Source organism: Melanerpes formicivorus, unplaced genomic scaffold, assembly GCF_026170545.1.
Source record: "Melanerpes formicivorus ecotype bairdi unplaced genomic scaffold, bMelFor1.0.p_v2 SCAF_10, whole genome shotgun sequence".
In the NCBI taxonomy this organism is placed as follows: Eukaryota; Metazoa; Chordata; class Aves; order Piciformes; family Picidae; genus Melanerpes; species Melanerpes formicivorus.
Genome location: NW_027142362.1, coordinates 17,436,457 through 17,459,040, shown reverse-complemented (window position 1 = coordinate 17,459,040; position 22,584 = coordinate 17,436,457). Strand labels below are relative to the sequence as shown.

General features: G+C 38.9%; 1 protein-coding gene across 7 annotated transcripts in view; it reads right to left on the bottom strand.

Annotated features, from left to right (window-relative positions):
* TJP1 (tight junction protein 1) overlaps positions 1 to 22,584 on the bottom strand; it is a 192,482-nt gene that overhangs the window by 130,391 nt on the left and 39,507 nt on the right. For all 7 annotated transcript variants that reach the window (XM_068143969.1, XM_068143970.1, XM_068143968.1 and 4 more), the window contains one exon: positions 18,402 to 18,534. In XM_068143969.1, the coding sequence (XP_068000070.1) occupies positions 18,402 to 18,534 (133 nt within the window). The remainder of the gene's footprint in view (positions 1 to 18,401; positions 18,535 to 22,584) is intronic.

Below are 22,584 nucleotides of genomic sequence, written 5' to 3'. Positions count from 1 at the left end.
CTCTATGACTCATGCTCTACAACATTGTGATACATTACAGTGGACAATGGGAACTTATCACTTGAAGTAATATTTCATGTGTCAATAGATTTTGTATCTTTCTTCTAAAAAGTGCTAATGAAAGAATTACAACACAGGAACCTAACAGAAGCCAAGATAAAGAAATTAAGCCAGCTGTGGTGAGAAAAACTTGACTCAAAAGGTTTTGAAAATAGTTTCTATACATACTTATATATTCTGGAATGTGTGTGGGCTGCGCTTAGACCTCCAGGGAAAAGTAATGAGATAAACCTCTTCCTGCTGGTAAACAGTAATTGCAAGTCAGCAGCTTTGTTCTTCTACATTTGCTGGCCTTTTCCAGTCTTACTGTCTGCTGTAAGTCACATTGTAAGAAGCTGGTGAAAGCAAAGACAACTGGTCCAATTAAAATATGAATCTTTGAAAACATAGGGTTTTCCAAGGACTTCCCGTAACCCAGCCATTTAAAAGAGCAACTGACCATCTTCTTATTACTTGTGTGACTGCATCAAAGAGAAATTCAGAATAAACAGATGTTTCAAGCACCAGCAAATGTGTATCTAGTCAGAGTAAGAGAATCTTTATTGTGGCTATACCACATTCCTCTGACCAAATCAGAAACAAGAAATCTGTGAAAATTTAGTTACCCATACAGTTATCCTACTGCCTTCTCTTGCAAATACCTGAGAACATACTTCCACTAAAGCACTTTTCAAATGGCAAGGACAAAAAATGGAGGATGCATAAAAGCACAGTTCTCTGGTCCCTAATCTCTGTTCCAAATATTTTCAACAAAGACAACTCTGCTCACATCTGTTAAGAAGGTAGATCATCAAGAACTCAAATTTTGTATATTAGTGGGAGCAAATTGTAACAACCCAATTCTGAGGATTCCTTTCTAATTGCTGGACGTCAGAAAGAATAATCACTTTTAGAGCATTACTGGACTTAAAGAAAAGCTGTTAAAAGTAAAGCAGGAAAACACTGATGAGGTCTGAACAATATAAGGCAATAACATGATAAAAAAATAGCATAGTAAGATTAGAAGTAGGCAGTGGCAAAATTGAACTAAAGGATTTAATGCTGGACAGGGAAAGCAGAGATGCAACCAGGGATGGACTGATTCATTATGCATTTCTGGTTGACTGCTACTTTAAGTTTCTAGGGCTGATGGATAAGTATGCATTTGCAGATACAGCCTCTTAAGTCCATTTTCCCATCTTATTGCAGAACATAAGTGAAAGTATATGTGTTTTTGAAGAAACTACATAGCCAGTAGGTGTGATTAGATAAAGCAAGTTTATGTGTCAGTCCAGTGTACGAGAAATTAATTAACATATTTAGCATGCAGAGAGATGGATTTCAGCCAGCACAAGACAGAAGGAAGGGGATTCAAGTACTGAACATGGTGTGAGACAGTGAGAATTGGCATTGGGAAAAAACAGGTAGGAGGCTAATTAGCACAAGATTTGGAGAATGGGAGAAAATGCAGCAGTGAAAAGCAAACGGCAAGTTGTGAGACAATCTGATTTCATAAAGAAACTTTGACACAGTATTACTATATAATATTTTAATACCTTATTTAAAGATCAATTTACCCTATATTAAAATGCATTTAAATTAGTTAAATCAAAGTGTAGAAAACAGGCATATATGGTTGTCCATCCTTTGAGTGTCAGAATGGTTTTTCTAAAAGCTTTTTCAGACCTTTAATTTCTTCTAATTTTAAAACCACCACAGTTAACTGGGGTGCAGATACTTGGACCCTGCCAAGCTTTGCAGCTGATACATCCTCATTCCAAACACTGAAAATCTTGCAGATATTTAGCTATTTCTGCTGACTAGCAGCTAGATTAGATGATTCTTCTTCACTTAAAACAAGGTGGAAATCCTCAATTTCTTCCAGGCCCCTTATGTTAAGTAAAGAGCTCAGAGTAGTGAAAAAGGTCTTACCAGAGACTTGTGACGGGCCAGCACCAGTACTGAGGGGCACAGCTGTAGGGTGGTGCCCCTGCCACCCTGTCCCATGGGACCTACTATTCAGGGCATAGAAGCAAGATGATGCGGTGACACAGCTCTGCAGAGTGCTGTCCCTAAAAAGAGGACAAGGGCAGATGACTGCGACTTTGAGACCACATGCAGGTTGGCTCCAGCTGTGAAAGATGGTACAGTCTGGTTTGGTCAAGAGGCTGCTGTCAGTATGCCTTACTTCCCACTGCTTTTGCCCCTTCTCCTCAAAGCTGCACACCCTGGTTTTTGGCTTATTCTCCTCCATCCCCTTGTCTGCTTAGGTTTAGAGTCCAAATTCCCTTCCCTCTTCTATAGGAGGCACAGTCCCTGCCAACTCCTTATTCTGGCCCTCCTCCCAGGCTTTCTGCCCCTGATTAAAGGATAGAAAACCTCCAAAAGAGATCACACTTTCTTTATACATATAATCTATTTAATAATACTTTTCAAGTAATTCAAAGCTAACTCTCGCTCCTGAAAAGATCTCAAAAGGACTCTAACGATTTAAAAGACTAAAATCTGTGTTGAATTATTGAATACAAAGGATGACAAAACCCACTATTGTGGGCTTCCACAAATATACCAAAAGTACCACAAATGCTGCCAAACACAGTCAGTCAGAACTGTGAGTCATAAGTTAAAAGGCAGAGCATTTGGGCATTCAAGTTTCTTTCACATTTTTTCAGGTCTGACAATTTTTTTCCCCCTTTCTTATTTGGCATAGACTATAACCCAGTTCTAAAGATGTCCCCATAGTTATGAGGGAGGGGATGAATGAAAATCTTCCCTAGGAAGCATAACCTAATAAACCCCACACCACGCACATAACAATGGTTGAACTAAAACTACAGCAAACCGAACCACCACACCACTGTGCAGCACAACTGTGCACCCTACTGGTGTTTTCGCCAAAATGACTGTGAAAATGGATTGTGTTAGGAAAGAGGAAGACCTCACCAGTTTTCAGATTCCATTCAATTAGGTACACATCCCTACATTCATTTTTATATATGCTGTAAGGCAAAAATTGTCTTTCCTCCTCAGTACAGTTAGAAATTATCTGTTTCTCTGAAGGAAAGGTGAGGCACACACAGAGAAATCTTGACTAGACTGGAAGCTCTGTCATTTTGTTACTTCTTTAAGGTTCTACTCAAAAGCAGCAAGGTAAGTATTCCTCACTTAAGTCAAAAGTCTACAAGACAGTTTACATAGCACATTTCTCTGAATGCCAGGTAAACTTTACTAGAATTCCAACATGTGTGTGCGATTTTTCTCTATGTTTATTAGCAACTCTTCAAACAGAAAGGCACCAGAAACTCTTCTGGTGCAAGACTTATTTTTCCCCCATCCCACATAGGTATATCTAATAATAATAGTTCTAAGATGACAACTCTTGTTAATGTAGAGTATCTCCACTGATAATGTTTAGAAACAATTACCATTTACCAGAAGCTCTTCCAACATCAGGCCTATTCATTAGGTTCTGGAGAACTCCAGACCTTATGTGAAAAGTCTGAAGGAACTGGGATTGTTTAGTCTGGAGAGAAGGAACGTGAGGGGAGATCTCCTGGCTCTCTGCATGGTTTAGTTGATTAGTGTTGGATGACAGGTTGGGACTTGATGATCTCAAAGGTCTTTTCCAACCTGGTTAATTCTATTCTATACAATTACATGAAAAGAGATTTTAGAGAGGTAGGTATTGGTCTGTTCTCCATAGTAAAAAGTGACAGACCAATAGAAAATGGCCTCTGCAAGTTGCACCAGGAGACATTTAGATTGGATATTAAGACAAACTTCTTCACTAAAAGGGTTATCAAACACTTGAATAGGCTCCACAGGAAGGTGACTGATTCACCATCCCCTTGGAAGTGTTTAAAAGACACACAGATGTGATGCTAAATGATATGGTTTAGCATTAGACTTGGTAGAGTTAGATAATGGTTGGACTAAATGATCTTTAATGTCTTTTCCACCCAAAATGATTACATGATTAGCTAGGGAGTATAAAACCTATTAATGAATGAGTCTCATTCTTGTTTTAGTCATCTTGCTCCTCATCAGCAAGAAACTGTCTGAGAACACACCTTTGTGCTTCAGAAACAGGAACAGCTGCATTAAAGGAAGGTGGCCACTTCTAGTCTCAGATATTCTGCAGAAATCCATTTGCTTCCTCTGCACCATGATGAGTGAACATAGTTTTTGTCTCAGACTTAGGATTCCCTCAAATTTAAAATGGACTGTTCTCTCCTCTAATATCACATTAGGAAACAAACTAAATTATCATAACTAATACTCTTAGAATTTGTCTTTCTTCAGAAAGCAAATATATTTTTAAAGAGCTATTATTCTCAGTCTTCTTCTTCACAAATGGACTTTATTTCACTCAAGATGTTTCCTCAGTGATGTTCCTACTGAGAACATACAGCCTTTAAACAAATGTTCCAGACTATGTGGTTGAAAATGCACTGGTTAAGTTTCCTCACATTCATCCCCCTACAGCATATTTGTTTTGCTCAATCCCACACTTACCTTGTCTGCCAACAATCCCTCATTTCAATAAGCTCCATACTAATATCCTTACACATGGTTTTCCTCAATGATGGGATACTAAGCATTCACTTCCAATGTTAATTAGAGCAGAAGAGGTTGTATGGATGTCTATATTGTAATGTCGGTGTAACTGCAGGCCCTGACAAAAAAGTATTTTCAGGACAAATCCAACTCAATTTGCTGAATACTTAATATTTTAGGACATTTGCATCCAAGTGAAGAGGTAGGAGAGCAAACACTGAAAGAGTTACATACAGTGCCTTGATTTAGATAAAATGAAAGGAACCAAACTAGAACTGGTGATAATCCATCTGAAACATATTAATTAAAATGAATATCCACACTATTTTTTCAACATATTTGATGTCTAGAGAACTGAATCTTCTCTATGTTGGTAGAACACCTGGTACAGTGGGACTCTGAAGCTAACAGTGTACATACTATTGCAGTCCCAATAACACAGACTACAAACAATGGAAAATTAAAACAAGGAAGAGAAGACAAGCTGTGTAAATGTTAATGTAAAACCACTGCAACCTCCAAGGAGGAAAATCATTAGAGGACAAAATGAAACTGTCGATCTTCAGTTGGTCTTCTGGGAAGCCATGAAATATGATCTAGTCAAGGACACCTAACGCCTGACCCTAAACCTACATAGCCTGTTAGTCTCATCAGTTTATTGCAGATGTTTTCTAAATGTATGGTCTGAAAAGTACACAAACTCCATACCCAAACCCCCAGATTATCAGCAGAATCAGAAAGTTTGTAAGAAAGACTTCTGCTGACAGGGAGCTACTTCAAATGCTTTGCTGATAACTTATACTTGCAATTGCTGCCTACACTGGTGTATCTTCACAAGACAGTAAGTATCAGCAGAAGATGTATAGCACTGCAAACTGTGCATTACCACCTTTGTGAGCACTCCACAGAGTGCAGGCACTATTCTAAGCACTATCTTAAATGGAAAAGTTTGCAGTGGTGGAAGAAAAAATGAAGCTTCTGTCAGGGAATTTTAGGTGTTTGGGAACAAGTCCAACAAATCCTCCTGACTCATCCATTATCTTCCTGGTTTTGCACTCGTTCTAAAGATTTCTCCCTTTTCCATCCCAAATTGTATTTCTTTGTGCACCCATTTTAAAGCCCCAAGATTCCCTCACAGAATGCACGTAAGAGATACTTCAGAGGAGACTAATAATGTAAATATGAGATTACAAAATACTGGCTGCAAAACTTTTGGATTAAAGCAGCACGTTTATGGGCACATGTCTGAACTCATTCTAGTTTGCCTGTGAACATAGAGAAGAACTGCTACAAAGTAGAGAAACGAGGGCAGGGCAGCTCTGGATGCTTGCATCCCTGGATTGCTACTGCTTTTTAAATACTTGATCCTGTAACAATCATCCAGGTATTCAAAGCTATTTTGTTACACTGCCCAAAACTGCTGCCAGTGAATGTAGAGAAAAAAACTGCAGGAACTACTGGAAAGATCTTTTAGAAAGGTGGTGCAATATGCAAAAGCCAGATTTAGGCCACCCCTACATTACCTTCTGGCTAGGCAAAGGAAAAGCCATGTATTTCCCTGGTTATGCAAGCACTGGTAGATAACCAAGGAAGTTGAATTTGGCTGATTTGGTCAAACAAGTTTTGCAGCAATTGCACATTTAAGAATTAAATAATACAGACCTCATATCCCTTTATGAATTCTGAGAAACCTTTGCACAGCTTTCAAGCAGGGAACCTCACTGAAAAGTATATTGCTCAGACTTGAATAGTCTGTTCCTAACTTACCTTCAGAGCAGGTTCAGAAAGCGCTCTCTGATTTCTAAACATTTGAGCATATCTTCTCCTTGCTGATTTTTCCCCTTCTTTCTCATTAATAACCTTTCAGTCCCCTTCCCCTGGGCTGCCCTCAAGGACAATGAAATGCAGCACAGTATATAGCTAGAGGAAGTCAGTAGAAATCAGAATTTAAATGTCAAAACTTCATAAAAATACAAACACTATTTGCTTCCTATTCATGCAGTGGCATTCACCACAGTGAGAATAGGATATGTACTTTTCAAATTCTCTAGCTCTGAGGGGGTGCTAGATAAGTATAACAATAGTGCAGCCAAGATTGCTCAATTTATTACAGGAGCCTGTGGTCCCAATAGTATATTGCTAATAACAGTGCCAAATATCCAAAGGCAGCTGCTCTTTAGAGGTTATCCAGTCCTGTATGCTCCCTCACGGAATACTGCAGAGCAATAAGCAAAGGCGTATTATACCAGTGGGAGAAGCGAGCTGCTCTTCTTAGATATAGAAGGGCAACAAACATCCAGTATTTCTTTGAAAAATCAAGGAAAACTGTGCCAGAGGACAAAAAGGACAGCTGTGCCAAAAGAAACCAGAATCTCTGCAAGCAGAAAGTGTCTTTGTTGCTGCCAGCCCCCACCAACTGCCCTATTCCACTAATGCATTCTAACTCTTTTTTCATTTTAAGCACAGCTTACAATTTGTTTTCCACCACAGCCCCAGTCTTCAAAAAATAAAAATGTCTTTGCACTAAGAATTCCCAACATTCTCTTAGAAGTTTGCTACAACATTTTTGCAAATTCATGCCATGTGAATTCCAAGGTGCTCACAATCAATCTGTTTGGGTTTATTCTGCATTTGGGTTGAAGACACAGGTGTTGGGTGGAATGCGCTGCATTTTAAATGTTTATAGTATCATAGTATCAGTCAGGGTTGGAAGGGACCACAAGGATCATCTAGCTCCAACCCCCCTGCCATGGGCAGGGACACCCCACACTAGATCAGGCTGGACAGAGCCTCATCCAGCCTGCTCTTAAACACCTCCAGGGACAGCACCCAAACCACCTCCCTGGACAACACATTCCAGGGCTTCACCACTCAGACAGTGAAGAATTTCTTCCTCACGTCCAGCCTGAATCTCCCCACCTCCAGCTTCATTCCATTCCCCCTAGTCCTATCACTACCTGAGACCCTGAGAAGTCCCTCCCCAGCTTTCTTGTAGGCCCCCTTCAGATACTGGAAGGCCGCAATGAGGTCACCTCAGAGCCTTCTCTTCTGCAGACTGAACAGCCCCAACTCCTTCAGTCTGTCCTCATAGGAGAGGTGCTCCAGCCCTCTGATCATCCTTGTGGCCCTTCTCTGGACACGTTCCAGCACCTCCACATCCCTCTTGTAATAGGGGCTCCAGAACTGGATGCAGTACTCCAGGTGGGGTCTCACCAGAGCTGAGTAGAGGGGGACAATCACCTCCCTCGACCTGCTGGCCACACTTCTCCTGATGCAGCCCAGGATCTGATTGGCTTTCTGGGCTGCACAGCATTGTATTTCCATTCTTTTAACAAATTTTTTTTTTAAACTATTTTTTCTAGTGACTGCAGCAAAACCTTATGCTACAGCACATATTTCAAAATCTTTCTTGACTGCTGAGAGTGTCCTCTCAATTCTTCTACATTACTACTGCCGCATCCTCTTAAAATAAACCATCTGTTAAAGGCAAATTCCTTTGCTCCCTGCCTGGGCACACTCCTCAGCCATTCGAATGGCAAAAAGGTAGAAAGGGCTTGGAAAATTATTTGGAATGGCAAAGAGCATTTAAAAAAAAGCAGCATTTTTACTTAAATGATAATTGACACATTCCTGAGCATCCATAGGGACTTATATAGAGCAAAGAAAAAGTGTTAGTAAAGGCAGACTTGACAGGGTGATGGCGACATTCTGCAACTGCTGTTGAAGGACCGCCTGTTTAGGGTCAGGCCCTGCTCTTGGAGGTGCTTGCTACTGGCAGAGATGGCATCATTTGACAGGTAGAGTTTAGTCAACAAAACTTCACAATTTATGTGGAGAACATGCTGACAAAAAGTGACCTTCACCATATATTAGACTCAATGTGCATGCATGGGTGTTATATATATATAATACACTTTTAAAACAATAAAATTTCTATAGACAGGTATGCACAGCAGCAGCTGGACAGAGGCAGACAACCTTGACCATGGCTGAGTTTAAAAAGAGCAATTTTGCAGCTGTTCAGGAACTCACACTATCTTCTCATCTCTATGTAACTATAAAGACCTTCTTCAAAGTGTAAAGAAAGAAAGAAATATACCCCAGTGTTGTGAAACACTCAAGTTTGAGAGTGTTCTGGTAGCAGTTCTGACTGGAGTATTTAAGTCACAGCTACAGAGCACTTTGATTACTATTTCTCCTATTGTTACTTCAGAAAAAAATAATTAAAAGACCTTCTAATGAGGCAAAATGCATTTCAAGATCTTGCACAGCTTGCCTCTCAGCTTCTCACTTAGTATTTGATTTAGTTCTTGTTCTGGTGCTGGTTCTCCCAGGCAACCAGCACCAGAACAAGGGGACACAGTCTCAAGCTGCGCCAGGGGAAGTTTAGGCTCGAGGTGAGGAGAAAGTTCTTCATTGAGAGAGTCATTCCTCATTGGAATGGGCTGCCCTTGGTGATACTGTGTGATACTGTGAAGTGTGGTTTGGGGCTGACCAAACCCACTATGAAACAGGAGAGGTGAATAGTCACCAGTAACATTGAAAAGACAGAGGTCCTTAACACCTTCTTCACCTCTGTTTTTACCAACAGGGCTGGGACACAGGTCACAGGAACAAAAGTCTAGACTGATACAGACATAGACCTGCCATCAGTGAAGGAAGAGTTGATACATCAGCTATGATAAGAGCTTGACCTGTACAAATGGATGGGGCCAGACACAATCCACCTGAGGGGGTTTTAAAGGAACTGGATGATGTCATTGTGCCACCACTCTCCATAATATATGGGAGAGGTTGGGAGATGTGCCTGAAGACTGGAAGAAGGCTAATGTCACCTCTATTTACAAAACAGCCTAACATCAATCTCTGGGAAAGTCATGGAGCAAATCCTCCTGGGGACTATTAAATGTAAACTATTACAAAGCCAACATGGACTCACCAGGGGCAGGTTGTGCTTGACAAACCTGATTGCCTTCTATGACAAGGTGACATGCTCAGCAAGCAGTGGACATGGTCTATCTGGATCTCTCCAAGGCTTTCCATACAGTCTCCCACAACCTCTTTCTTGAGAAACTGAAACTCCATGACCCAGACAAGTGGTCGGTGCAGTGAGTGGGGAACTGGCTGACAGGCCATACCCAGAGGATGGTAATAAGTAGCTCTTTCTCAGACTGGCAACCTGTCACTAGTGGCATTCCCCAGGGCTCAATATAGGACCCAATGCCGCTTAATATCTTCATTAATGATTTAGATATTGGAATTTGGATCATCCTGATGAAGTTTGCTGCCGACACAAAAGTAAGTGGGTAGTGGAACACTGGAACAGGTTGCCCAGAGAGGTGGTTGGGGCCACATCCCTGGAGATATTCAAGGTGAGGCTTGACAGGGATCTGGGCAACCTGATCTATTTGAGGATGCCCCTGCTTACTGCAGAGGGGGTTGGACTAGACAACCTTTGGGGGGTCCCTTCCAACCCAGACCTGCTATTCTGTGAAGTTGACACCCCAAAAGGGAAAGCCACCCTCCAGCAAGATCTTCACAGGCTGGTAGAGTGGGCAAGAAGGAACTGTATGAAGTTTAATGAGATCAAGTGTAGGTTCTTGCACCTGGGGAACACATAACCCAGGAATGCAGCTCAGATTGGGAGCAACCTGGCTTGAGAGCAGCACTGTGGAGAGGGACCTGGGGGTCTTGGTGGACAAAAGGCTCAACATGAACAAACAGTGTGCTGCAGTGGCAAAGTCAACAGGATGCTGAGTTGTATTAATAAGAGTATCACAAGCAGGGATACAGCTGTCATTCTCCCACTCTGCTCTGCACTGTTCAGGCTGCACCTTGAGTACTGTGCACAGTTTTGGTCACTGATATACAAGAAGGATGTGGACAGGCTGGAGAGGGTCCAGAGAAGGTCACAAGAATGATTAGGGGACTGGAAGACCTGTCATTAAGAAAGGCTGAGAATTGGTTTTGCTCAGCCTTGAGAAGAGAAGGCTTGCAAGAGACCTCATGACCATAGGCAAGTACCCTAAAGGGCAGCTGTCATGACAAGGGAGACTCCCTTTTTTCAAAGGGTCAAATGGTAAAGGCAAGGGGCAATAGGTACAAGTTGCTACTGAGGAGATTTGGACTGGATGCCAGATTTTTTTTTTTCACCATTCAAACTATTTCAAGGCCCAGCTTGAAAGGGTGCTGGCACATCTCATTTAAGCTATATTCTTCCCCTGAAAGGTTGGACTAGATGATCCTTGAGGTCACTTCAAACCTGGTGCTCTAAATCTATGAAACCCAAACTGAGCATGACTGCAACATCTGCAGACACTCTACATGATTTACAAATTGTCCTGTAGCTGTCCATACTCCAGAAGTACTTCCATACTAAGATGGCCTGCCTGAAGTGCTGCTTGGTGACAATATCAACTGAGTACTTCAACAGAATCCCACTTAGTGAAAATCTCATTGCTTAAAAACTCTTGAATACCTGAAGGCCTTATTTATAACAGTGGATATTGTCTTTGTGCAAGAGTTACTGATGATACTCTGATTTTTCACTTAGATCAATTCTCATATTTCAGGAAGAGATATTCTTCGGCACATTTCAGTGCACAAACAAGTTTTAAATGTGTGGGCAACACTAGTATTTTCATCTTTAACCTGCAGTACTGCCAGGCACAGACCATGGGATCCTGTTTCTGAGATACTAACAGAAACTGAAGTGTCTGAAGGTCATAGGAAACATTTCAATTCTTTCAATGGAAAAACGAGCAAGAAATATTTCTGCTCCCACAGAACACTGCATTCTGAGGGTGGCTGTATTTGCATTATAGGATCATTATTATTTCCTTGAAATTACTGTATCTTTTCAGGCAGGCAAACAGTGTCCACATTTAGACATATATTTCATGCCAGAAAATTGCAAGCCATTTTTGAGAACAAAAGGAGCATGTATGTTTTTACAATAACAGAAACCAAATTTTAAAGACCGCTGTAATTAATCACTCAAAAATCCTAATTTCCAAGCATAAACAATTCTGGCAAGGACAGAAAATTGGAAGAATCATCAAGACCAAAAGGCCAAGAACCTAATAAAAATATTAAAACAGATATGGTACTAGAATTCTCAGCTTATACATTCTAGTCATATACTTGAAAAGCCATTCATACTGACACTCCTGTTATTTGCTATTTTTAAGCACAAGGGTGAGAGCCTGCAACAGAAATTGTTGCAGTCTTTGTTTCCTCATATATAACCAGTCAGCCACTCTGAGCACAACAATGGAGAAAGGTCAAACAAATAAAATCTATCAATACCAGGAAAATAGACTGAGAAATACAATCTGTACTGCTGCTCTAGATATATATCACTGAAGAATTTCTAGTATAAAAGAAATGCACATATACTCAGAGACAATTTAGATTCACTCACACAAAGTTGTTTTACACAGAAACAACTATTTACTAGACAAATATGTAATGCTTAACAAAATGTTACAGTACATAATCTATACCAAGAAGCCTTGGCTTTCAGAAAAATGAAAAATAACAAAAAAATATTAGCATTTCCCTAAAGAAGCTTATACCTGCACAAATGCTATTCTTTTTCCTGAGTCATCCCATCAAACTACTTTAATACAACATTGATCATCATGTGGTAGCATATAGAATCCAGTTCAGAAATTAAGACACTCAAGGGAGCTTAGAGGTATCCCAAAAACAGAGACAGTGGTCACTCTTAATTGCCTCTCTACTTCCCTGGATCCCTGTGCTAGTTGAAGGACAAATGATTGGACCTTCACTCTGCTTGAGGCTTCAGCTCACTGGAATGTAACTACGTGTGTGATGTAATATTGAGACTGAATGCATTAAACTAGTATCCTATACAGCCACACAAAAGGGATCTGATATTATATTATTTAAAGATGAACCAGATGATGGCCTACACACCTTTCAGTATTTTAAGAAATGAGAGACATGACAAGTCACAATCATATGCTGAGTATCGTGGTGCTGAAGTAATCAACCAGGCATTGCTCTAACAACTGCCAAAGAGTATTTCAGTACAGCTCTGTCTGCCCTAATTCATAATGCCATTCTGAAAAAAAAAAAGCTAAAAAATGCACTCATTCAAAAATATATTCCTAATTAAAATGGAATGTAAATCCACTTGCTGGTATAATGACTATTACGGAGTTAATATCCTCAGCATTTAAACTGGAGTGATGAATTTTGTTCAGAAACAGAAATCAACCAGCCTGAATCAATTCAGACACACAAATCAAGGTTAATCATCATTTAAAATGTAGTAAAAAAAAAATAAATCAGTAAATCAAATTATTTGTTCATTTATGGTTAAAATTTTTAGGAGAATCTTAAAGCTGCATAAGGTTCACCTAGTATCATGCCTAAGATTTAATAATTTGCATCAACATTTAGAATAGTTCTTAGATAAAACTTTGGATTAGTTTTTAAATGAAAAGCAAGATGATAGAATAAAGAATGCTGAAAATACACTCCTTTCCCAAAGGAACTGCCATCTTGGATCAAAAGCCAACTTGGTTTATTCTCCATTAGTACTATCTCACAGAAGATGTTTCTTTCTCCTTTCCCCCCCACCAAAAATAAATCCAGAATTACTTTGCATTTAAAACTACTCACTGTGTATGTCAAAACCAGTAACACATACTTTTCCACATTGCATTCAATGTACTGGATCAATCAAATACAAGAGAAAGATGTGAAGTACTTTAACTGACTGTAAAACACGTTAATCAGTCAAATAAAAATTTTAATTCATTTTAACTACCTTAGGCAAAACAAAGTGGTCAAAACCAGCTCTAGTGTATACAGTCAGTGTTGTGTTCATATGTCCAGCAATAGATGGAATTATAATTATTATAAAGGAGTCAGAGTACAGCAACAATTTTGTGAAGCAAGTCTAACCTACTACAGAGGATTTACTCCTTGGAAACAGCTGCATAACAACCACACTTCTCTGAACAGCAACAAATTAAGGGCATCCACAAGACTCCAGCTGTGCTAATGAATTCTTCTTTCCACATTTACAGAGATGATCAAAATACCTGCAGGACTTTTTAAAGAATGTCAGTATTCTAATGCCTCCATCCTAAGAAATAACTCTGGCACATATAACTTGTGTTATTTGTCATTTCATTAGTTTATAGACACTTATTCAAAATAAAGTACTCAGCAGGAAAATTTTGGACAAATGGGAGTATAAAATCATAACAATTTGATTTGGAAAAAAAATGAAACTATAGAATAATATCTACCACCTCAGAAGCCACTTATAAGCTAATTCAAAGGGAAGATGAGTTTGGGTTAGATTCAATAAAATAGAAACTGCAGTAAATCCATGCTCTCCAGTACAGACTGGATTGCCTTGCTCAGCAATATGCACTACAGACTAGTTAAGCTGTATAGCACAATATCCTGTTCCGATAACCAGGTATTTTGACTGAGGGGACTGCAGCTAATCACAGCAACAATTAGCCAATGTACTAGTAAGAATGAACAACAAATCGGTTCTTCAGCCTGCCATATACTCTTAAAACCTAGGAAAGACACTAGGGAAGTGAAATAAGGATGTCAGCAGAGACAGCCATGACAGTTAATCACTGAAGCTTCTGAACAGCCTTGAAACTTTATTACAAATTATAAAGCAGGTGAAACTCCTAGTAACAACAGCCACAACAAAACCATGTAGGGACACAGCTGCTTTCAGAGAACTCTGGTGCACATGCACCTCCTTGCACATGGAGCATGCTGGGCACACACATACCCCCACAGAGAGCAAGTGAGGTCAATCACTCCATTCTGCTAATGAGACCAGGCAAGCATGGAGAGAGATACAGACTATCTACATCTCCTCTACAAGGAAACATTTTAAGATATCATACCCATTCAATGGCAGAATACTACAGTGAACTGAAAATTAACATTGTAGGTGAACATGTGCATGCCCTACCTTAAAACAACAGCTGCGTTATCTAACTCTCACTTTCTGATTATCTCTTCCTTTGTAGCCTCTTCCATTTTGTCATGCATTCCACAGTGCTTTATTCAGACTGCCCTTTGTACTTACTTGTCTCTCTTTTCTCCTTTTTTGGGTTATCTCTGACCCTACTGTGTTTGTTACTTTTGTATTCTGCTGCCTCACATCCACTGACCTCTAAAGCTCCAGAACACAGTGATTCTACCCAAATTCACTCCACTGTCCGTAGATAGCACGAAGAGACAAAACAATGCATCTGGAAAAGGTAGGACTAGAAAAGAATGGAGGAGTGGGGAGGAGATAAAAAAAGGAAAATAACAAAACCCAAACAAATGACAACTCAACATTTCTGTAACGTTTTGCAAAACTATTCCTTGGAATGCCTCCCTGATACAAGTAGAAGAAAATCAGAGATTAACTGTCTCACTATGACTGGAGGTTAACTGAAAACTTGCTGTGTATGTGTCTATTGAGAGCAGGCTAGCACCAGCTGCCTCCAGAAAATATGCAGAACTGCACTTGTTTATATTGTAAATAACTGCAGTGCTCTGATTTCCAAGCAGAGCTCCTTCTTCCACAGACTGATTTTAGCCATATTCTTTTAAACGTACAATTTTCAAGATACTGATTTTAGCAACATCTCAAGTCCAATCAGAACTACAATACTAAAAATTAAAAATAAGATATCTTAGACATTATCATCACCATTAAAGTTCATTAGACAAGCTTTCAACCTCTCCCTTGCTGTCATTCCCACCAAACAGCAAGCATCTCTGTCTCACAGGGAGAAAAGGGAACAATTCCTCTGCATCTATGCATTGTACAGGTGGTGAATGGTTGTAATGCCGTGAGCAATGTACAAAACCTGTCAAATGGTCAGCAACCACAAAATCCATTCACACATCTCCAGGCTATTTAGACTCTCAAGGCAGTTTACACACAGATCATGACAACTCCCCAGCAGCCCCAGCGCTCTATCACACAGGGCAGTCCCAAAATGCACCTTCATCCTAGGGCATCCTTCAGAAGCCCCAGCACCAGTGCAGCACTTGAACACCTTGACAGACATATGCAGCTAAAGAACCAAAGGTTAGTAACATCTTACCTATTCTTATAAAAAGATCATAAGGTCTTTGAAAGTAAACTCTTCATATTTGCACAATGCCTAGTATGACAAAATTGCTCAGAAGTGCTACTGCAATACACAGGAGCTTGTGCAAAGCCAGAGTTTGTTTCAGTGCAAAACACAGGTAGTAAACACAGTATTTTCATCTATTGGGTTTTTGTATGCCCATATTGCAATGAATTCCAGAACTTTCCCACTGGGGACACATTTCATCACACTTGGAGGAGAGAAAACATAACAATTTTCACATCTTTCTGCTGTCAGCATTTGTCCTTAGTAAGATTTTCCTTTGTAGCGAGGAACAACAGGTACAAAAAGGATCAGTTTGGGGTACACACAGGCATTACTTATTTTAAAGCGATATTCAAAAATATTCAGAATTATTAATGGATCTCAATCTCGTTACAGTTACATCAACAGTTCACTCTGTCTGCATACAAGTTCTCCACATATTTAAATACAAAATCTTTCATCTTTGTGGTACATAAAATGGATATGCTCCAACATCCAATAGTTTTAAAGAAAGTTTTAAACAGCTCTTTGTCCTCGTTGTGTAAGAAAATTTCTCACTTCCAAATCTTTTTTCTGTTTTATTCTATATGCCATTGCTTGAACTCTCTTAAAGGAAAACGTGCTTAACATGAAATCTGGAAAGATTTAAGCATGCTAATTACCTCAATAATTTTGTTAGATCTATTCTTAATCCCAAATTTAAAACAATAAAAGTACCATTATACAACGCTAAGAAATATGTCAGGGTGATTCTAAATTATTCAGCAGCAAGAAAATCCATACTTGTAACTCTGATTTCTATGCTCAACTAAACTTATATCATCCTTTATCGTGAGACCTCAGAATGAAATGTGAGCTTCCTTTCCTGATCCAAATGATCAATATTTAGCTATTACTGTATGAATTTATACATATACAAGTATGCACTCCACACATTTGCATGCTACAGATACAGGCATGCCCAATTATTATCTCCTTGCAAAAGGTTCTATGGCATGCAAGAAATTCTTTTTACCGTTGGCTATAATCTCTTTTTCTTTGAAGGCCCCAAGAGTAGAGACAGCTTTAGATAAAACTTCTTAATAGGACCACACAGAGGAAGACCCACATAGCACAAGCTAAAATTATTGTTTCAGTAATCTCATTCCCTAAGGGAATTTTAAACCTTGGGTAAGGTAGTGGTTACACTGACACCACTGCTGCCACAACAGTTTGCAGACACACGCCAAAACCAGTGTTGAATTGGGCAGTGTGAGCTGTGGCCAGCATGCCACTGAGCACAGGATAATTGCACGTGTTTCCCCAGCTATGGGATGCAGGTTTGCAGTACTAACACACTGCTAGAAGTATCTGGACACCACACAACACACTAAATTACAAATCCTTGCTACTAATTTAATTGTTTCTCGAACAACAAAGCACACGGTTTGTCCCAAAGATACCAGACAAAATTTTGTACTTAGAAAAAACAGTCCTGAGCAAAAAAACCAAAAGAGTTATGCTACTTATATCATCTGTAAAAAAACATCACACTGAAGAATGCAACATACTTAAACTATGGATTTGCTGTAAAGATGTATTCCCAAATTGCCTCTGAACATTTTTAGTTACATTGTTTACATTACCATCTAATGCCAGACAGCATCTCCACATCACTACTATCTGCACTTTTCAGACAGCACTTATTTCCCATCTACCTCCTTCATCCTCATATTTAACAACAGGTTTATAATTGAACATATTCTTCAAAACTACATGGTATTCACTTATCAGAATATCACTTGTTTTGGCAAAATTTCATCCCAGTTAGTTGAGAGGTGTAGCTTTCAATGTTTTTTCAGTAAAGAAATTTTGAAAACATCCCATCTTTCAGACTAATTCTTATATTTTGTTAACAGTATAAATTGCAGGAAATCTACTTTCATGTCCCAAACACTTTCACATTAACAATACCTTTCTTTCATCATCTGAACACAAACAACACTTTCTGTGCAAAAAAACTATTCCATCTTTCTCTCTCAGTTCAGGAAAATCTCTACAACATCATCTGTACAAACACTTTGAAATCACAATTACATCAGATTTCCTCAAACTCTAAGACAAATATATCTACACCCTAATCAGAAATCAAGAATATAACAGTACTGCTTAACTGCAGGAAGATATCATCTGTCATACTAGCATTTAAATTCCATAAGCACACACAGTTCTTTGGAACATTTCTTTCTTTTTCTAGTACTGTGTTACAGCCATACACAACTAAATTAATGTTGCAGGTTTTGTAAGACTTAGCTATTTTACTTTAAAGGCAACTTCCAAGATATAAATACGAAACCAGAATTGGAAAATACATTTCATTTTCTGTATATACTCAATTTTGAGTTAATTTCTTCATCTTATGCAGGCAACATTAAAATCTGACATCAAGAGTTTTATCTAATGGTTGCTGAAGAACAGAAGCCTGGTTATGCATTAGTAATTTTACCCAAAACCAAATAATTCTTAGCTCCTCAAAATTTTGCAGTGTTGAACTGCAAGTACATCGATACCTTTTCTAATTCTGATTAAGAGATACATCCAATGCAAAGGGAACACCTGCCCCATTAGCAAGATTCTCATAACAGCAAGTAGGATAAATGTAAAACACACGGTACTTACAGTGAATTCACAGAAATCAATGCTGTCGAGACTTTTGCTTCTATGTATTCTCCCTTTTATTCTTCTTAAAGAGGGCTTTCCCTGACTTACACTACAGGTAGCACCATTGGGATTTTCAGAAGAAGGAGTTACCCTGCCAAACCAAAAGAACCACATATCAGACAAAGAACATGTGTTTCCATTGAATACATTTGCTTAAACTAAAAAATTTACAAATGAAAAAACACCGTCATGCTATAAGGAGCTCCAAGCCTAGCTTTGCTTTTCAATCAGCAAGTGCCAAATTAAGACCACAAAAATCTCCAACTCCCATCAAGCCCACCACTGCTTGCAGATGTAGTCACAAACACTGTGTAGTTTTCATTTTTGTACAAAAGTGAGAAGCATATTAAAAAAAAAAATACAGAAAAATATATTTAACTTCTAAAATGTGAGAAGGAATGTATTCCTCTTTGAATTCAGTGAAAAACGGAGTCCTGGGATACATGTGGATGGTTGTCAGTTAAATCAGTGTAGCCTGGCAGTATTTGGCTTTTGACCTTTTCCAGTTTGAGTGCTAATGGCACTTCAGCTACTCTGGCAATAAATAATGATGAATAACAATAAAATGAACAAGTTCTGTTACGGTTATAGGGGTAATATATTAAGTAGTTACACTTTACAAGAGTTTTCATCACACCATAGTCTCCACACCATCCTAAGGGGAGACCATAACTAAAATATTTTCAGTAAGCAATCCATAATTCAAGGAGCTTGTTGAAAGCTGCCAATGAGTAGAAGTGGAGTTAACAATTAACCAAATGCATTAAGGATTGCAAGGTCAATATTTTAAATGCAAAACAGTATCCAGGCAGCCTGACACCACAATAGAAAAACTGCATTCCAGCAAATATGCATACCAAAAATCACCCCAAAACATAAAACTATTAATGTGAAGATTTACACTTGTTTCATATAATTTTTCAGCCATAGGAGACTTCAAAAACTGTCTTAAATGAAATATAATATACTTCTTTTTTGTATTTTCCAATATTTTGGACACCAGTTCAGTATTTTTCTCTATAGTGATTAACTCTCAAGAAAACAAATTAAGTACACATTTTAGATTCTTTTGCTTAGAAGTAATGGGATTTGTCATGCACATAAATATTTTCACCAAAAAAGAAAGAAAGGTAGAAATGTCTTATAGATACACATCACCAAAAAATGACACTGCATAGAGTGAGCCACATTAATACTTGAAATACAAAATTCAAAGTACAGAATACAGCAACCACAGCTTAAATACACCCGTTTGATCAGTGAGACTCCTAGGTCTACACAGCTTCATGGCCAGTATGAAAAGTTGCAATAACCAAACCTGAAAATGAGAACAGATCTTTCCAAATATCTTATTCAATTTATAACATCAAGCCCTCTAGTTTTTTTGTGAAAGTACTTTGATTATCAAATTGGTATTTTGTTTTCAGATGCACAAGTTCTTTGGGTTTTTCACACATGCACACACATGAACAAGTTGCTGTTAAGTTCCCTTGAACATAACTACAATATTCAGACATTTTAATGACATTACCAACTCCCTGCTGCAATTGCACCAGATTTTTTGGTACAATCATGTATTGATTGAATTCTGAGAAACAGTAACATGCTTATTCACAGAAGAGAAACTGCAAACATGCCACAGATTCTCTGCTAAAGTGTCTTAAAGAGTTACCACAAGAGCTTTTCAAAGAAAGAACATTGCTCGGTTTCAACTCTTGCTTCACAAGACTGCAATATTTACAGTGATAGACCATTTATATTGTATGAATGTATCGTCTGTTACCAAGCTCTCCATACATCTCTGGTAAGGTTAATCCAGATGTAGGGTAACCCTACATGTTCTGAGTCCATGACAAGTGAAGATCCTGGAGTCCAGAGAGAGATACATTATTTCAGTAGGTATAAGCAGGTATTTTTAGTCTCTCCAGAAGATCTTTGAGGTTTGTCTATTTCATTACAGTATCACAGTATAACTAAGGTTGGAAGAGACCTTGAGGATCATCGAGTCCAACCTATCAACACAGACCCCATGACTAGAACATGGCACCAAGTGCCACATCCAATCCCCTCTTGAACGCCTCCAGGGACGGTCACTCCAACACCTCCCTGGGCAGCCCGTTCCAATGACGAATGACTCACTCGGTGAAGAACTTTCTCCTCACCTCGAGTCTAAACATCCCCTGGCGCAGCTTGAGACTGTCCCCTTGTTCTGGTGCTGGCTGCCTGGGAGAAGAGACCAACCCCTTCCTGGCTACAACCACCCTTCAGGTAGTTGTAGAGGGCAATGAGGTCACCCCTGAGCCTCCTCTTCTCCAGGCTAAACAATCCCAGCTCCCTTGTCACTGGGGTTAATAAATCTTCACGTGCACCACCAGTGAATTAAATGCTTGGTATGTTAGACTTCCTTATACTTAACAGAAAATCTTTTAAGCAGCTCTAAGCTGCATTGAGCTTTTCTTCATTTCGAACTGTATTTTAAACCCCTTACTCCAGGGCCTTACCTATAAACATGCATTTCTTTAAGTTGCAAGTCTTTTATTGTTTTCTGATACTGAGAAGCCTTTGTAAAAAAAAAAACCAAAAAAAATCAAAGTAAGAAAAACCTTACATGGAAGAAAAACAAGTAAAAACAATGACCTAATGAAAGTCACGTCGTTTTAACAAGACTGAGCTAATGGCATGTTTGGAGCCCCACTCTTTAAACACATTTGAAGAAAAATGGACTTGCTGACTCTGGAATCCATCCATCATTTCATTCTGCTGGAGAATAAACTACTGCTACTATTTGTCAGCTTCTGAGATTCAGAAAAATACTTTTAAAACATATTTACCTTTCAAAAAATCATTTCATGGGAAAAAATAGCATAATTGAAAGATACCGTCTAACTCCTTAAAAAAGTCATTAATTTCTAGATGGCTTTGTTAGAAAATAAAATATTCTTTAAACAACTAAAGAAAATTCCACTGTCATCACTGGGAATCTGGAAACTCTACACTATATGATGCACCAAAGGAAGGATATGAAGCAAGACATCAATATCCACAGAACCACGGAATCTGACTCTCTGAGGAGACTCTGGGACATGTCTGAAGACACTAAACAACAGCTTTGGCAATATCTCAGTATTACAGTTTTAGCAAAGAGAAGCAGTTACAGACCTGATACAGACTTGGGTCTATTTCACTCCATCTTCAGCAATCATTCAAAAATCCTCTATGAGGACAGGCTGCAGGAGTTGACAATGTTCAGCCTGAATAAAAGAAGGCTTCCGGGAAGACCTTAGAGCAGGCTTCCAGTACCTGAAGGGGCCCTACAAGAGAGCCAGGAAGGGACTTTTTGCAAGGGCTTGCAGCAATAGGAGAAGGGATGGGAGGGGATGAGAGGGAGTTCCTGGAAGTGTTCAACTCCAGGCTGGATGAGGCCTTGAGTAACCTGGTCTAGTGGAAGGTGTCCCTACCCATGGCAGGAGGGTTGGAACCAGATGGTCTTTAAGGTCCCTTCAAATCTAAACAATTCTATGAATCCATTAATCCATTTACAGTAACACTGATGCAGTACTGCAGTACTGCAACAGGAACTCTTTCAAGAACTAGAAATTTCCACAAGAAATACATCTCAAAAGAGAACAAAGCTGCAAGATGAAGATAAGTGTCAGATTCATTGAGGCCAAATTCCTAAGACAACGCCCAAAGTGTTTGACTTGAAACTAAATTATCCAACAATCCAACAAATCACTTTGTAAAACCCTTCTTACTTTTGATTCTTGATTTGCATTTTCAACATGTTCACTGTAATTGCAGAAACTTATTTTTAATGACTGTTGAAACTACAACACAATGTTCTACGGTTCTGACATCTAACATGCCACTAAAAAACTTAAATTTGCTACATCTGATTATCTCATCTTTTATTGGTATTAATTAATAGAAAATTAATACATGAATTGCTAACTCACTGACTGTAGTATATGCATCAGGGGTATAGAGGAATTATCACAAGTTAAGACAGAAAGATTTTTAAGAATCCTTTTAAAATCTCTGCAGCTCATCCACTACTTCAAGTGCTTTTGACCCGAAGCTGAAGAATGCCATGTTCAAGGTAGTCTGCAGCTCTAAAAAGTAGAATATAGCATCAAGATCT